The sequence below is a fragment of the Hipposideros armiger genome, unplaced genomic scaffold (genome assembly GCF_001890085.2).
Source record: "Hipposideros armiger isolate ML-2016 unplaced genomic scaffold, ASM189008v1 scaffold_38, whole genome shotgun sequence".
Classification (NCBI taxonomy): Eukaryota; Metazoa; Chordata; class Mammalia; order Chiroptera; family Hipposideridae; genus Hipposideros; species Hipposideros armiger.
The window spans coordinates 3315304-3329589 of record NW_017731388.1 but is presented as its reverse complement, the minus strand read 5'-3'; the positions used below and the strand labels follow the sequence as shown (position 1 = coordinate 3329589).

The 14286-nt window shown below is 52.5% G+C and overlaps 2 protein-coding genes across 2 annotated transcripts; one reads left to right on the top strand and one right to left on the bottom strand.

Moving 5' to 3' along the window:
- The first annotated feature begins 26 nt into the window (after positions 1-26).
- ABCB6 (ATP binding cassette subfamily B member 6 (LAN blood group)) lies at positions 27-7549 on the top strand. Its single transcript, XM_019638247.1, has 19 exons — positions 27-1170; positions 1498-1635; positions 1892-2078; positions 2270-2371; positions 2537-2720; positions 3300-3421; positions 3925-4034; positions 4237-4302; positions 4475-4600; positions 4752-4828; positions 4914-4977; positions 5091-5176; positions 5388-5445; positions 5662-5766; positions 6194-6368; positions 6494-6606; positions 6847-6941; positions 7016-7084; positions 7269-7549. The coding sequence occupies exons 1-19, from the start codon at positions 622-624 to the stop codon at positions 7375-7377; spliced, it is 2535 nt and encodes an 844-aa protein (XP_019493792.1). The 5' UTR covers positions 27-621; the 3' UTR covers positions 7378-7549.
- Positions 7550-7663: 114 nt separating this feature from the next.
- Positions 7664-10604, bottom strand: ZFAND2B (zinc finger AN1-type containing 2B). The gene is made up of 10 exons (XM_019638259.1): positions 10514-10604; positions 10322-10389; positions 9945-10039; positions 9601-9732; positions 9318-9469; positions 8974-9069; positions 8834-8894; positions 8679-8746; positions 8282-8354; positions 7664-8069 (listed from the first exon to the last, which is right to left on the bottom strand). Exons 2-10 carry the CDS (start codon positions 10374-10376, stop codon positions 8025-8027), a joined length of 777 nt encoding a protein of 258 aa, XP_019493804.1. The 5' UTR covers positions 10377-10389; positions 10514-10604; the 3' UTR covers positions 7664-8024.
- Between the last annotated feature and the right edge of the window lie 3682 nt (positions 10605-14286).

The following is a 14286-nucleotide window of genomic DNA, read 5'->3' as shown; positions in this document are numbered from 1 at the left end:
GCGGAGTGGGGTGCGTGTGATCCCTTCAGGTAGCAAGGTACCGGGCGGGGCTCTGTAGGAAAGTGGGTCTATGAGGTCGCTCAGATATACCGAGCTAGCTGGTTAGCAGAGAGGCCGTTTCTGATCCATGGTTCCTCGGAGTTCAAGGTGTCCGGCAGGACTGTCAGATTTCCCGCTCTGAGCCGGTGACCAAGCCAATTCCGCTGATCTAAGTTTGCCTTTTCTGCTTGCATAATTTCCCCCCGCCCCTCCGGCAACATTTGCCCAATAAGGGGACGCTGAGGGCGGGCCCAGGTGGGCGGGGCTGCTGCGGACAACTGCGGCTAGACTTGGGACATTCCTGCGGGCCGGGACTTGGCCGGAGGGTCCGGGACAGCGATCGAGGGGCGGACGGGCGGAGACGGCGTACGTGCCCTGCGTGAATGCGTGGCGGCGGCGCGTGCGCGAAGCGAGTGGGCGGTGTGGCCAGCTCCACGTGCGTCCTGACCGCGACCCTTGCAGCTTAGAGCCCCGCGGCTCCATGACCCGAGACACCCCGGCCTCCGCCCCCCGCCCCGAGCGGCTGGTCCGGTTCTCCCGTCCCTCAGTCCACTCAGTCTCGACCGACGGGCACGCATTGCCATGGTAACTGTGGGCAACTACTGCGAGGCCGAAGGGCCCGCGGGTCCGGTCTGGGCGAAGGGTGGCCTGAGTCCCTGCTTCTTCTTCACGCTCGTGCCCTCGATGCTGATTGCCTTGGGGGCTCTGGCCGTGGTGCTGGTCCTTCCCTGCAAGCGTCGGGAGCGGCCTGGTGGCATCGATGCGCTGTCTTGGGGGGCTGGTCCTCGCGTCGCTCCCTACGGGCTGCAGCTGCTTCTGGCCACACTTCAGGTGACGCTGCCCCTAGCCGGCCTGATTGGCCGGATGGGCACTGCCCGGGGTGCCCCGCTGCCAGGTTACCTACTGCTGGCTTCTGTACTGGGGACTCTGGCCAGCGCCTGTGGCTTGGGACTGCTTGTCGTGGAACGGAACCAGGCACGGCAGAAGCTAGCAATGGGCGCCTGGATCAAGTTCAGTCACAGCCCTTGTCTCCTGCTCCTCTGGACTGTGGCATTTGCAGCCGAGAACTTGGCCCTGGTGTCTTGGAACAGCCCACAGTGGTGGTGGGCAAGAGCCGACTTGGGCCAGCAGGTGAGGAACCTTATGGGAAGAGGAGAAGCATGGGTGGCAGGGGCTGGGAAGAAGGATGTCCTGTCTGGTCTTACTGGCTCCATGCTTGGGGGTGACTCTAAGAAAGGAAAGGAGGGAGGGGCAGGTGCTGCCCTGGAGCTGATAGCCAGCTGGTGGGGCGTGTCTGTGCTGAGTCATTGTGGATTTTTTTTCTGTTTTCAGTCCTTTAGATGTTGGGCCCCTGAGGAGGACCTGTGCGTGTGCCCTACACCAGTCCCCAGCCCTGTTATAAGTTGTAACAATGGGATTTGGCCCTGGTTGATACTCTCCCTACATGTTTCATTCTAGGTTCAGTTTAGCCTGTGGGTGCTGCGGTATGTGGTCTCTGGAGGGCTTTTTGTCCTGGGGCTCTGGGCCCCTGGACTTCGTCCCCAGTCCTACACGTTGCGGGTCAATGAAGATGATCAAGATGTAGAGAGGAGCCAGGTACACCTCAATTTCTGAACCTTATGGTCTGTCTTAATTTTATTTGCTATTATCATTTTTTTTTCCCATTAAAATAAACTACAACTTTTTCAAATCCTAGATTGTACCATTAGCCTTTGTGAACCCATCAGGGGTCACTTGTGAGTCTAAGATACCTGGAAGCTGTAATCCCATACATTTTCCCTAGAAGGTTTCTGGCTAGTGCACTGCTTTTTGATTTCTGAGCTCCCCTCCCCTATGTGTTTCACCATCCTAGGTTCAGTCAACAGAGGGGCCACCGCAGTCTACCTGGCGAGACCTTGGCAGGAAGCTTCGCCTCCTGAGTGGCTACCTATGGCCTCGGGGGAGTCCAGCTCTGCAGCTTGTTGTGCTCATCTGCCTAGGGCTCATGGGGCTGGACCGGGGACTGAATGTGTTGGTCCCCATCTTCTATAGGGACATAGGTGAGGGGGAGGAGTGCCAGCTCAGTGCTCTGGTCCTTCATTGGCCTGGTGGGTGGGGGGCCCTAACCTAGACCAATGGGACAGAGTTTGAGCTGGGTGGTAAAAAAGAGGCTATGGCTGGTGCCTGGGGCAGTCTCTCCTGAAGAGAGCCCTACAGGCCATAAGTAGGCTTTGACTTGTTTTCTCCATAGTAAACTTACTGACTGAGAAGGCACCTTGGCATTCCCTGGCCTGGACTGTTACTACCTATGTCTTTCTCAAGTTCCTCCAGGGAGGTGGCACTGGCAGTACAGGTATGAGGGACTCTGCTTTCACCCTGGTGGGTACTGCCCCGCCCCCTCCTCCTGAGAGTCTCCTCTCCCAGGCCCTTCGGTGCTTCCAGACCTTTCACATCTTGATGTTGGGCTGATGACATTGGACCCTTCAGCCCTACTGAAACTGCTTCTGGCTCCCCGCAGGCTTCGTGAGCAACCTGCGCACGTTTCTGTGGATCAGGGTGCAGCAGTTCACGTCTCGGCGGGTGGAGCTGCGCCTCTTCTCCCACCTGCATGAGCTCTCACTGCGCTGGCACCTGGGGCGCCGCACGGGGGAGGTGCTGCGGATCGTGGACCGGGGCACGTCCAGTGTCACCGGGCTGCTCAGGTGCCAAGCCTGTGGGAGGGTGAGGCTGGAGGAACAGGGATGGAGAGGCTGTCAGGAGAACAGACCCAGCTTGAGGAGCTGCCCCTCCACTCTTTGTCTTTCCTAATTATAAGATTAATCTACATATGCTCTCATAATACGTAAAGTAAACCGAGCAAATCTCTTTTGAATTCTTCTCACTTCTCCAGTGGTTCCACTCCATTTAGTATGTTGAGTTCTGCTTCTTTGCATTTTTACATATATGTGTGCAGACTCGCAGAACTAATGTGGTATTGTGCAGGTTTTTCCTAAAATTAATGGTATCATGACATAGGCGTCATTCTCAGAGCTGCTTATTAACAAAACATCGTGGAGATGTATTCTCATCAGAGCATGAAGGTCTCCTTCATTCATTGTAACTGACAGAGCATTCTGCAGTTCGGCATGCTGTGTTTCATATAGCCATATACCTCCTGAGGGGTGTTTAGCTTGATTCCAGTCTGTTGCTGTTGAAAACAAAACACTGCACTGAAACTCAGAGGTAGAGTTGCTGGCTGGGAGCCCCTAATCCTTTCTTTGTCGCTTGACTTGCCCTTCCAGCTACCTGGTGTTCAACGTCATCCCCACGCTTGCTGACCTCGTCATTGGCATCATATATTTCAGCATGTTCTTCAACGCCTGGTTCGGCCTCATTGTGTTCCTGTGCATGAGTCTTTACCTCAGTAAGTGCTGCTTGGTGAAAGCAGCTCCCTGAACTCTCCCGGGACTCCCTTGGGCATGAGCCCTGCCCCCACCTTGAGTGACCCAGTTTGGGAGGCTATAGATTAGTGGACTTGAATGGGCTCCCGCTGCTCCCCAAATGTGGTGGATGGGCATGCTCCTCTGCCAAGGGAGCCTTAGCTCCATCTGGGTGGGGAGCCAGGAAGGGCATCCTGGTCGCATTAGGTGCCCACTGTGGATGTGGGTCAAGGATGCAGCCTGCCTTCGTTTGTTCACCGAAAGCATTTTCACACATGAGGCTTTGTATAGGCTACAAAGATACCTTGGACACAGCCCCTTCCCTCAGGGAGCTTAGGGCGCTCTCCCTTCAGAATCTGGGTCTCTGGGCTGGAGCGTAGGGTTAGTGTGTATGTGATGGGCGGCAGATGTACACATGTGGTCTCTGCTGTTGGGAGTGATGTCTTGAGCCCTGCTCCTCCCTTACCCTCCTCCTGTCACTCTCTAGCCCTGACCATCGTGGTCACCGAGTGGAGAACCAAGTTCCGACGCGCTATGAATACACAGGAGAATGCTACTCGGGCACGAGCCGTGGACTCTTTGCTAAACTTTGAGACGGTAACAGAAGCCTTAGTGGCAGTGGCGTGAGGCACAGAGATGTGGAGGAGTGTACCTGGGACCACTGGGGCTGCCAAGGAGCTGGGGGCAGGGGCGAGGCGTGCTGTTTAATATTAGGAAGGAGGGACTATGGATCTAGAGGCAACGATCTGGGTGCCAAATGCTGTGGCCCTGTTGAACAATGGTGCTTTGAATTCATCAGGTGAAGTATTATAATGCAGAGGGTTATGAAGTGGAACGCTATCAGGAAGCCATCATCAAATATCAGGTGAGGATGCTCAGTTGAGGCCTGCTGAGAGCAGTGGCCTGCCCTTGTGGAATTGCCAGGGCTGAGAGGAGTGAAATTTGGGCTGTGAGGTTGAAGGTGCCTAGGCCTAGGTTTGGACTTGGTGATGGTCAGTGCATATGTGACAGTCATCCCTCCTACATTATTGCCATAGGGTTTGGAGTGGAAGTCAAGTGCTTCACTGGTTTTACTAAATCAGATCCAGAATATGGTGATTGGACTCGGGCTCCTTGCTGGCTCCCTGCTTTGTGCATACTTTGTCAGCGAGCAGACGCTCAAGGTAAGGGAATTGTTCTGGGGATAGGGAAGAGGGGCCTGGGGCTCACGGGCCACGAGGCTCCTGGGTGGGAAGCAGACAGATGACAGGAAGTGGGCAGGGTGACAGCCCGCAGGCCTCCTGTGACTCGGTCCTCTTCTCTGGATCGCCACAGGTTGGGGACTTTGTGCTCTTTGGCACCTACATCATCCAGCTGTACATGCCCCTCAACTGGTTTGGCACCTACTATAGGTAACCTGATCCCTCCTCACCTGTCCAGGTGCATTATTATTTCCGCAGCTCCTCAGAGGAGCCCCAACCAGTACTCTTGTTGCAGGATGATCCAAACCAACTTTATCGACATGGAGAACATGTTTGACCTGCTGAAAGAAGAGAAAGAAGTGAGTGCAGAGGGAGGAATGGGGCTTTGGGGAGCGGGGACCTGCATGGTGTTTCTAGTGTCTGAAGAATACCAGGCCTATAACGGCGGCACGCATTGGTGGCACTCTCCCAGGTGAAGGACCTTCCTGGAGCAGGGCCCCTTCAATTTCAGAGGGGCCGGATTGAGTTTGAGAACGTGCACTTCAGCTACACCCAAGGGTGAGCCCCTCCTCTTTTGCCATCCCACAGCCCCCTTTCCCACTGTCCACTTACACACTGCCTTCCTACCCCTCCTCCCTGCTTCTGAGCCACCACTATCTGGGAAGAGAGCCCAAGCAGGGGAGGGGCAGCACGTAGTAGTAGCTCTGGTGATGGGAGGGGGCACTGGGGGTACAGCAGGCCTGCTGACCGTGCCTACTCTTCCTTGTAGGCGGGAGACCCTGCAGGATGTGTCCTTCACTGTGATGCCTGGACAGACCCTGGCCCTGGTGAGAGGAGACCCAGCCACTTGGCCCAGCCTCCTCGAGCTCCCCTCATTCCAATGCTCATGGTAGCTTGTGACCCAGGCTGTGGACTCAGAGAACCCTGTCATGATGAGTCACAGCAGTGAATGTGGCAGCCTCCATGGACCTTGGTGGTCTCTTGAGAACACCTTAAAAGCCAATGGGCCTGAGAATATTTTCCCTCTGTTTCCAATGCATCAGGTGGGCCCATCTGGAGCAGGGAAGAGCACAGTTTTGCGCCTGCTGTTTCGCTTCTATGACATCAGCTCTGGCTGCATCCGAATAGATGGGCAGGACATTTCACAGGTAAGGTTGTTTGTGAGAAGACTGTAATTTAGGGGCCTGTGTGTAAAAGAATGGCAAGGGCTAGGCATCCAGGGAGAGGAGGAGATGTCACCTCTGCAGAAAGTTGGGGCAAAAGACCTTAACCTTCTTAGCACCATTTAACATAAGTAAGAATCATAAGAATGATTTGTATGGTGCTGTACCAGGTACAAAGATCTGTAGCAATCTAGGGAAGCAGGGAGAGAAAGCGTATTTCCTTTTTCTCGATGGGGAATCAGACTCACAGCGGTTGGGTGATTTGCCCACACAGCTAGCTAGGATTTGGGGGGGGGGGTGGTGGCAGGATTGTTACCCAGGCCTCTCATCCCATATGCTTCCCACCAGCACATCTTATTGCCCAGGCCTGGGGGCATCTCACAGGCCGGGGGATATGGTCTTTTGGCCCCAGGTGACCCAGATCTCCCTCCGGTCTCACATTGGAGTTGTGCCCCAGGACACTGTTCTCTTCAATGACACCATTGCCAACAATATCCGCTATGGCCGCGTCACAGCTGGCGATGAAGAGGTGGAGGCTGCCGCTAAGGCTGCAGGCATCCATGATGCCATTATGGCTTTCCCCGAAGGTGAGCTTCCCCTGCCGTTTAGCCTTGTTACCCCCCGTCCTCTGTTCCATCCCTTCCTTGCCCCATCTGGTCACAGAAACCAAGTTTATCATGTGTGACTTGAGGAAGGTGGGCAATATCCACAGGGTACGAGACGCAGGTGGGCGAGCGGGGACTGAAGCTGAGCGGTGGGGAGAAGCAGCGTGTTGCCATCGCCCGCGCCATTCTCAAGGCCCCCAACATCATTCTGCTGGATGAGGTGAGGGCCCTGGGCAGCCTTCACCCCTCCTTCCTGCCCTGCCTGTGCCCACACCATTCCTACTGAGCACTGTTTTCCATCCAGGAGAGAAATCATGAATCCATGTTTCACGAAACACGTTATAGTTCTCAAGCGCAAACAAGGTTCTTTTTGTTTCCCAAGGCCTCAGCCAGCAGCTTCCTCCTCCTTCCACTGGGGATTTGGGTGGCAGGGGCAGTTTTACCCAGACCCTCTCTGTAGGCTACATCAGCGCTGGATACATCCAATGAGAGGGCCATCCAGGCTTCTCTGGCCAAAGTTTGTGCCAACCGCACCACCATTGTAGTGGCACACAGGTACGGGACCGGGGCAGCGGGCAGCGGGGCCCACTTTTGGTGGCGCAGTGAGCGACTGATCTCTGACTTCTCAGGCTCTCAACTGTGGTCAATGCTGACCAGATCCTCGTCATCAGAGATGGCTGCATTGTGGAGAGAGGACGGTAAGGGACACAGCAGGATGAACAGGGCAGAGCTTCTGAATTGGGGGCCCAGGAAACAGCTGTGAAGTCCCAGTGGTTTCTGGAGGAGCTGTCCCTTGCCAATTCCGTCATCTCTGTGGGCTGGTGGCGAGGACTCTTGGGGTAAAACTGATAGTTGGGACTTACACTTTCCTCCTTGCCCCAGGCACGAGGCTCTGTTGTCCCGAGGTGGGGTGTATGCTGACATGTGGCAGCTGCAGCAGCGGGGACAGGAAGAAGTCTCTGAAGACACCAAATCCCAGACTAAAGCATGATGACAAAAGTTGTGGCTGTCTACCTCCCAAAGGGTAACTCAGAGGAGTTTAAGATGTATCCTTCTTCCCTGGCATATTTCATCCTTGTTGTGGGGTACGGTGCTAACGGGGAAGGGGACCTTTCAGGAAAGCCCTTTTTAGGGAAATAAAAGTGTGGACTATGCTAGGATCACTGTAACTTTGTGGAGTGGCATATTGCAGTGGGCCTCTACCCTTAGGTCAGGTGAGCATTATTGACAGGACTCCTCTGGTTTTGATTGGAGAAGGAAGAAACACACCACTTGGATGTCTTATTGACTTCCAATATCCTTTATTCTTTCCAGGCCCCTCTCTGCCCCCTACACATGGGGGCAGCCCCAGTGTAAGGGGGATGACATAATGCAAAGGGCTCAGCGGGGACTGGCCAGCATCCTCTGAGGGCCTAACCAGGAAGCAGTTCAAAGCTGCTATCTCCCATGCAGCTGGAGAGGCCAGCAGGATCTTCTGTAGGCTGTTGCACAAGTGGTTTCTCCTGATGCTCCCTGGAGGCAGCCTCTGGGTCACTCCTCATTTCACTCTAGGCTGCTCCTGGCCGCCTCTCCCTGTGGACCCTAAAGGTGAGGGCCATAGCCCTCCTCAGCTGGGCCTCCCTCCCCAAGCCCAAGGCCCTAGCACAGGTTGCAGTTGGATGGCTTCGCGCTGCGGCTTTGGGTCTGGAGCAAAGAGGGGAAGGAGGAGAAGACAGGGTGCGATGTCAAGGAAGTGAGAGGACAGTCCTCACTTCCAAGCTCAGCATGGGCTAGAGTCATACTGAAAACAAAAGGATCCACCATTCCAAAATTCTCAACCACTTGGAAGGAACCCCCCTCCCCAAATTCCTTACTCCCTCCCAACGCAGGACCCCATCTCTACCCCATCCTCGTACCTGCTGCCGTTGGTACTCTGCCTCACTGGCTGACAGCGCTTGTGCTAAAGCTAAGTCTTCTTCCTCCTGAGAACTGGGAGGGAGGAACAGCTTAAGTTTGATGACAATATCTCATATGTGAGCATCTGATTTGTTAGGCATCACCGTGCTGAGTACTTCTGCGTATTACCTCAATTACTTGTACAACCTTACAAGGTAGGTATTAGTATTGTTCCATTTTATAGAGAAAATTAAGAACCTAATAGGTTAAAGAACTTGTCAAAGGTCATATAGTTAACAGGCTTAATTTTGAGCCCAAGTTCTTAACTATTATCTTGCATTGGGTGGGCGTGGTCCCATCTACCTTCTTCCAGAGCCCTTGCCCACATCCTACCCTCTTTCACCAAAGAGTAGGTACCTTGGGACCTGGGGTTTGGTCTCTGCCAAGGAAAGTTCCAGGGCTCGCTGCAGAGCCTCATCCTCACTCTGCAAGAGAAGAAACAAAACCAGTTGCCTTGGATTTTACTCTCTGCATATGTTTGCTTCTGTCCCTCCAACCTCTGCCCAACTCACCAAGCCATTCTGCAAAGCAATAACTGGAGGGGCTGTCCACGGTGGAGACTGGGCTGTGGCTCTAAGGCAGACAGACATTCAAGAGGCGGAGATCAGAGATGCAAAGGGAAAAAAGGGAGAGGAGAAACGGGTAGGCCTACCTGCTGAAAGAGGTAGAGGAAGGCAAGGTCCGACTTGGGCTGGGGATGGTGCTTGTAGAAGAAGCCAGACCTTGTGCTCTGGAAATGGCCGCAAGTCTGTAGGGAAGAGACACTTTTGGCATGCCTCCAAGAGCAGTCAGCTTACATGCTCCTGCCAAGCTTTACCGGGAGTCAGCATGGGGGTTCCTCCAAACAGTCTGGGAAAATATGCACTTGAAAAGGAAGCTAAGACTCCCCTAGCCAAAGGGGACAGGGTTCAAGCTTCCCAGCTTGTGATAAAGACGGAGTCAGTTCCAGAGGATGGATGGTCCCAAAGGCAAGTTAGAGTACTTAGTTGAAATTACCCTGCCTGGCTGGTTGGATGCCCCTCCCCAGAGCAATCATGGTCCAGTGGGTGACGGTGCTTGATGCAGAAGTTTCGGCCACAGCGTTCACAGTTCAGTTTCATCATTTCCCGCTGCCGGCAGCCAGAGCGTTCACACTTATTAGTGTAGATCTGAGGTGGAGTGGGAAGGTTTGTCTCTGCTGAGACTCTGACCCCCTTTTCCAACCTGATCATAACAGCTGTTCAGGTTTCCAGGCATCCATAGTCCCACCTGAGTCATAGCTAACCCCTCCAATAGTTACCTTACGTTTTTGCTGTGCTGGATCCGAACGACAGTCTCGGTCAATGTGCTCCCCCACAGCTCGGTCAGGGGGTTCCCCTCTGGCCACAGGCATAGGCACATTACAGAGTGGGCATACAGGTACTTGGATATCCTATAGTTAAGGAGCAGGGCTTAGTCTGTGGGCCACTCCCAGTTCTACCAAATCTGTGGTCCTGAAAAGAACCTGGACAGGCCCTCTACAAACACAATGAAGCACTGAGTCTTAGAAAGACAGTAAAGGCGTGAAAACGGGAGGCAGAAGGATTCCCAGGATTCTGCATGCATCCTCCACTCACCCCTATCACCCTCAGACCTCCCCCTCACCTTTTGGTAAGCAGATCCACAGTGATGCTGAGCGTAGGCCACATGGTCTGCACAGAAGATGCCGGAGCAGGCGTCACACTTGAGCGGCAGAAAATCTGCAGGGAGTGGGTCGGATTGCAGGTCCAGCGGGACCGCGACGTCGTTCCGGGTCACTCAAGCCTTCCACTCAGGGGAAGGAAAACACCACCCTATTTACAATAAACCACCCCGGCCCTAGTGCACTATCCTTAGCCACGCCTCCTTTGACACCGCCCCAACTTCGAGCCCCGCCCCTATCTGGCATTTCCAGTCCCCGGAGCCCACCCTTCGCGGTACCTGCAGCTCCAAGACCCTCTCCACCCGGCCCCACCCCACCCCACCCCCGCTCCGCCCCTCACCCAAGCGCTGACAGCTTGGCTCGGAACAGTGAGCCCCGAGGTCCGGGAACTCCATCGCCGGGCAGGGCCTGCAGGAAGAAGCAGCGATGCTGAGCATATCTAGGGCTCCGGCTCCAGGTCCGGACCGCAACCCCACACCCTGTGGGGGCTCCCTGCCCCGCCCCTTCCCCACCCCCACCCAGCCCGGCTTACCGGAGCCTCTGCGCCTCCCAGCCCGCGGCTCCCACTCCTCCCCCGCCGCGCACAGGCGTGCTTACGTCATCCCGCAGGGAGGGCACGTTCCGCGCAGTCGCCGAGTGGCCAGGGCAGTGTCCCTGCGGAGGCGAGCCCCGCCCGTTCCTGTTGGGCTAGACTGGGAACTGGATGGTTGTGCCTAAGCGAGTGGGTGGCCGTGCGCGGTTCCGCGATCCCGCGTGCGGGCTTAGCTCCAGGTAGGGCGAAAGGGCCTGCGAAGGCGAGGGCAGATATCTTGGGGAAGGAGGGCTGGTGTGGTTTGGGATCTTTCACAGGTGGGTCCTTTGCTCGCTTCTCACTCCACTTCTAGCTATTTCGTTCATGGCCACGGTTGCATTTACAAGCTGACGACTCCCATACTTCTGTGAAGTACAGATTTCTCTCCAGAGCTGCAGATCCCTCCACCAGGCTCAGCTTTGATGCCCTTTTCTGTAAGACTTCCCTGACCATCCCCAGTCTGAGCTAAACGTACGGGCTGTGTGAAATCCCTGGTTCTGTTCTGCGCATATCATCTTACTGTAATCAGCTGTTCACACACACACAAATATACCGGGAAGTCAGGAACCAAGTCTACCTTGTTCTGTTAGGTCCCTAGCACCTAGCGCACTGCCCAGAACTGTGTGACTTTAGCGTGAGTCCGAATCACCTACAGAGCTGGTTTTAAATGCAGATTCCTGGGCCCTGGAGCCTCTGATTCAAGTAGGAAGCAACCAAGAGAATTCTGACACAGATTATCCATTATCCACTTTGAAAAACACAAGCCTAGAATATTCTGAGTGTTTATTTATTAAATATTTCTGGAATAAGCATGAGAGTCACTGGATTGCTGTCCTGCTTTACCTCAGGGATCCCGAGGTTGAGACCTTTCAGCTTCAGCACATTATGCTTCTCACGGGCCTCCCTGGCCTCTCATGCCTGGGGTTGGTCACACTCTATGTTCCCATAAGTTTGGCTATCAGGACAAGTAAACAGATGGGATAAGCTTAGAGTTGAACAGTGTCCTCCAAAATGGAGGGATAACCCAGGCCACAGTTGGAAATAATGAGACAATCTCCTCTCACTTTTCCCTTCCCTCTCCGCCTCCAACTTTTCGCTCTGTTTTCCTGTGTTTGCTTCTTACATCCTCACAACTTTAAGGCCGGTGGAAATTAAAACCATTTTTTCCTGGTTCTTCAAGCAGGAGGCCTAATTTCAGCTCTATGCCCGATTGCCTTGACTTGGATCACCTGCCAAGCCCTGACCAGTGGCCCTGTGGTCAGGGTATGTGATGATCTGATGGGCTAAGTGTAAGTCTCATGTTTAGGGAGAGTCAGCTCCACCTAAAGTGAAAATCACCCAGCTGGCTTAGACAATTGTTCCAGAAAACTCAAGAGAATTCTTTCGATTCCTTTCTTTCTTCATTCAACAATATATTGAGTGTCCTCCCATGTGCCTGTCATTGGGATGATATATGCAAATACAAAATATACAGGACAATATGATGACACATTTCAGGTACCCTCTTCTGGGTTGACAAGTGTTATTCAAGCCAAAACCTGAAGGGTGAGTAGATGTTGGCTAGATGAAGGCCAAAGGAGAAAGGAATGGGGTGGAAGGAGATGCTATTCCAAGCAGAGGAAAAGCAGAGAAAAAGACTTGGCGATAAGATGGAACAAGGGCTTTTAAATGAGCTTTTAAAAAGCTTGGGGCATCTGGATCTTAGGGTATAGGAGGCAGGCTAGAAGGGAAGTGAAGCTGGAGAGCTAGCAGAGGCCAAATCACCTTAGGTGGTGGAGGCCACATTAGTATTGAGAATTTTAACATAAATATAATTAGAAACTATCAATAGCTTTAAGGAGGGGAGTGACATGATCAGATTGGTATTTTGGGGAAGTAACTCTGGCTTCAGAGTGGAGAACAGATTGGAGCAAGTTGAGATTGGAAGAAAGGAGACCAGGTAAGAGGATGTTATTGTAACCCAGGCAAAAATTGATAATGTCCTGAACCAGAGTGGAGACAATGCTCAGAATTAATGAGAGCTCAGTAGAGAGGTTAGACATGAGATAGATACGAGGTGTGAGCACACAATACGGTGAATGTTTATATAAAAAATTTTTTTTACAGTAAAAGACACATTGCCATTAATCCCCCTCAAAATAGCCTCCCTTGCTTCGAACACACTTATCCCATCATTCTTGCCACTTTCTGAAGCAGTTCTGGAAGTCCACTTTGTATTTTAAAATAACTTTCCAGTATGTCACTGTAAGGATAAAATGGGAAAAGTGAAATTCTATTGCCAGAGCAATCATAAAATACACACAGCTCCTGACTTATGATGGTTTGACTTAAGATTTTTCAACTTTACAATGATGTGAAAGTGATACACATTCAGTAGAAACCGCCAAGGGTAAGCTATGATGTTTGGTAGGTTAAAGGCATATGATATTTTCAACTTATGATGGCTTGTTCATGACATAGCCCCATCATAAGTTGAGGAGCATCTGTACTCAGAACAATTTAGTAAAGAAAAATCCCAACCTTACCTACATGAAACACCTTGACATACCTCTATGTGAAAATTCAACCAAACATTCATTTAGTGTATGGAACACCTTGGGCCACTTCTTCAGGGAAATTCTGGCAGCTGCTTCCTTTAACCCACTCACACACCCTGTGGTAGGCTCTGGGTAGCCATGTTTCTACCCCTGCCAAAGATGATTTGTCTGGGAGTCATCATCTGACAGATGTTGGGTATCTAAATTTGTGTTCACCCAAAGACATAGTCTGAGACAAAGATTTGGGTGCAAGGAATTCTTGTGGGAGGTAATCCTAGCCAGAGTCAGAGAGTAGGCATGAAGAGACAGAGAAGGAAGGAAAAACCAATAGAGTGTTACTGAGCTGGTTACCGCTGTGGTAATAGGAGCTCAGTCCCACTAGGCACCCTCGGTGGAATCAGATGGAATGCGCCTCAGAGTTGTCCCTATAAAGGACAGGAGGCCGGGCTGACTTTTCTATAAATTAGGAGTTGCTGCCTAATTTACAACTCACCTACGCTCGTTTCACCCAGCCAGCCTGCACCTCTGTGCAAGCTGACTGAGCTATAGAGGCTGGGAGAGTTCCAAGGCAGAAATGCTGAGGCTGGGCTATGAGATGGGAAGCCGCCAGGGCTCATGAGAACAGGCCGAGCAGATGTGGCACAGGGCACCAGGAGCACCTGCTATATTTGGCCAATCAGATTCTTTCCCGGGAATTTGGAATCGAGACCAGGAGATCAGTGTTCATAATACCAATGGGCCTGTAACAACATATAAGCTATGGGATGGTCATCTGCTATAGTCCATACTGTGATACTGACTGAGGGACAGGAAGAGATTATTATCTTTAATATTCTGACTGATGGGACACAGTGAACTCCATAAAAATAGATTGATCTTGTGGCTCACACATTCCCTGACTCTTTTGCCTCCTCCCAAAGTCTACAACCCCCAATAAAACTGTGGCTAACGGCCATTACTTTGTCTCTTTTAAGGTAGTTGTAAGTCATCCCATTAAATTCAGGATGTGTCTCACGGCTTTGTCAGAATCTCTGGTCACAACCTGAAGTCAGGCTAGTGACATGCAGGTGTGCACCTAAGGGCCCCCTGCCACAGGGAGTGAGCAACTGGTGAAGAGCTTATCATTTGTGAATTCCAAGGCTCCAATACCTGTTAGATCAAGCATTAATTCTATTAGGTTTAAGATGACATTGCTAT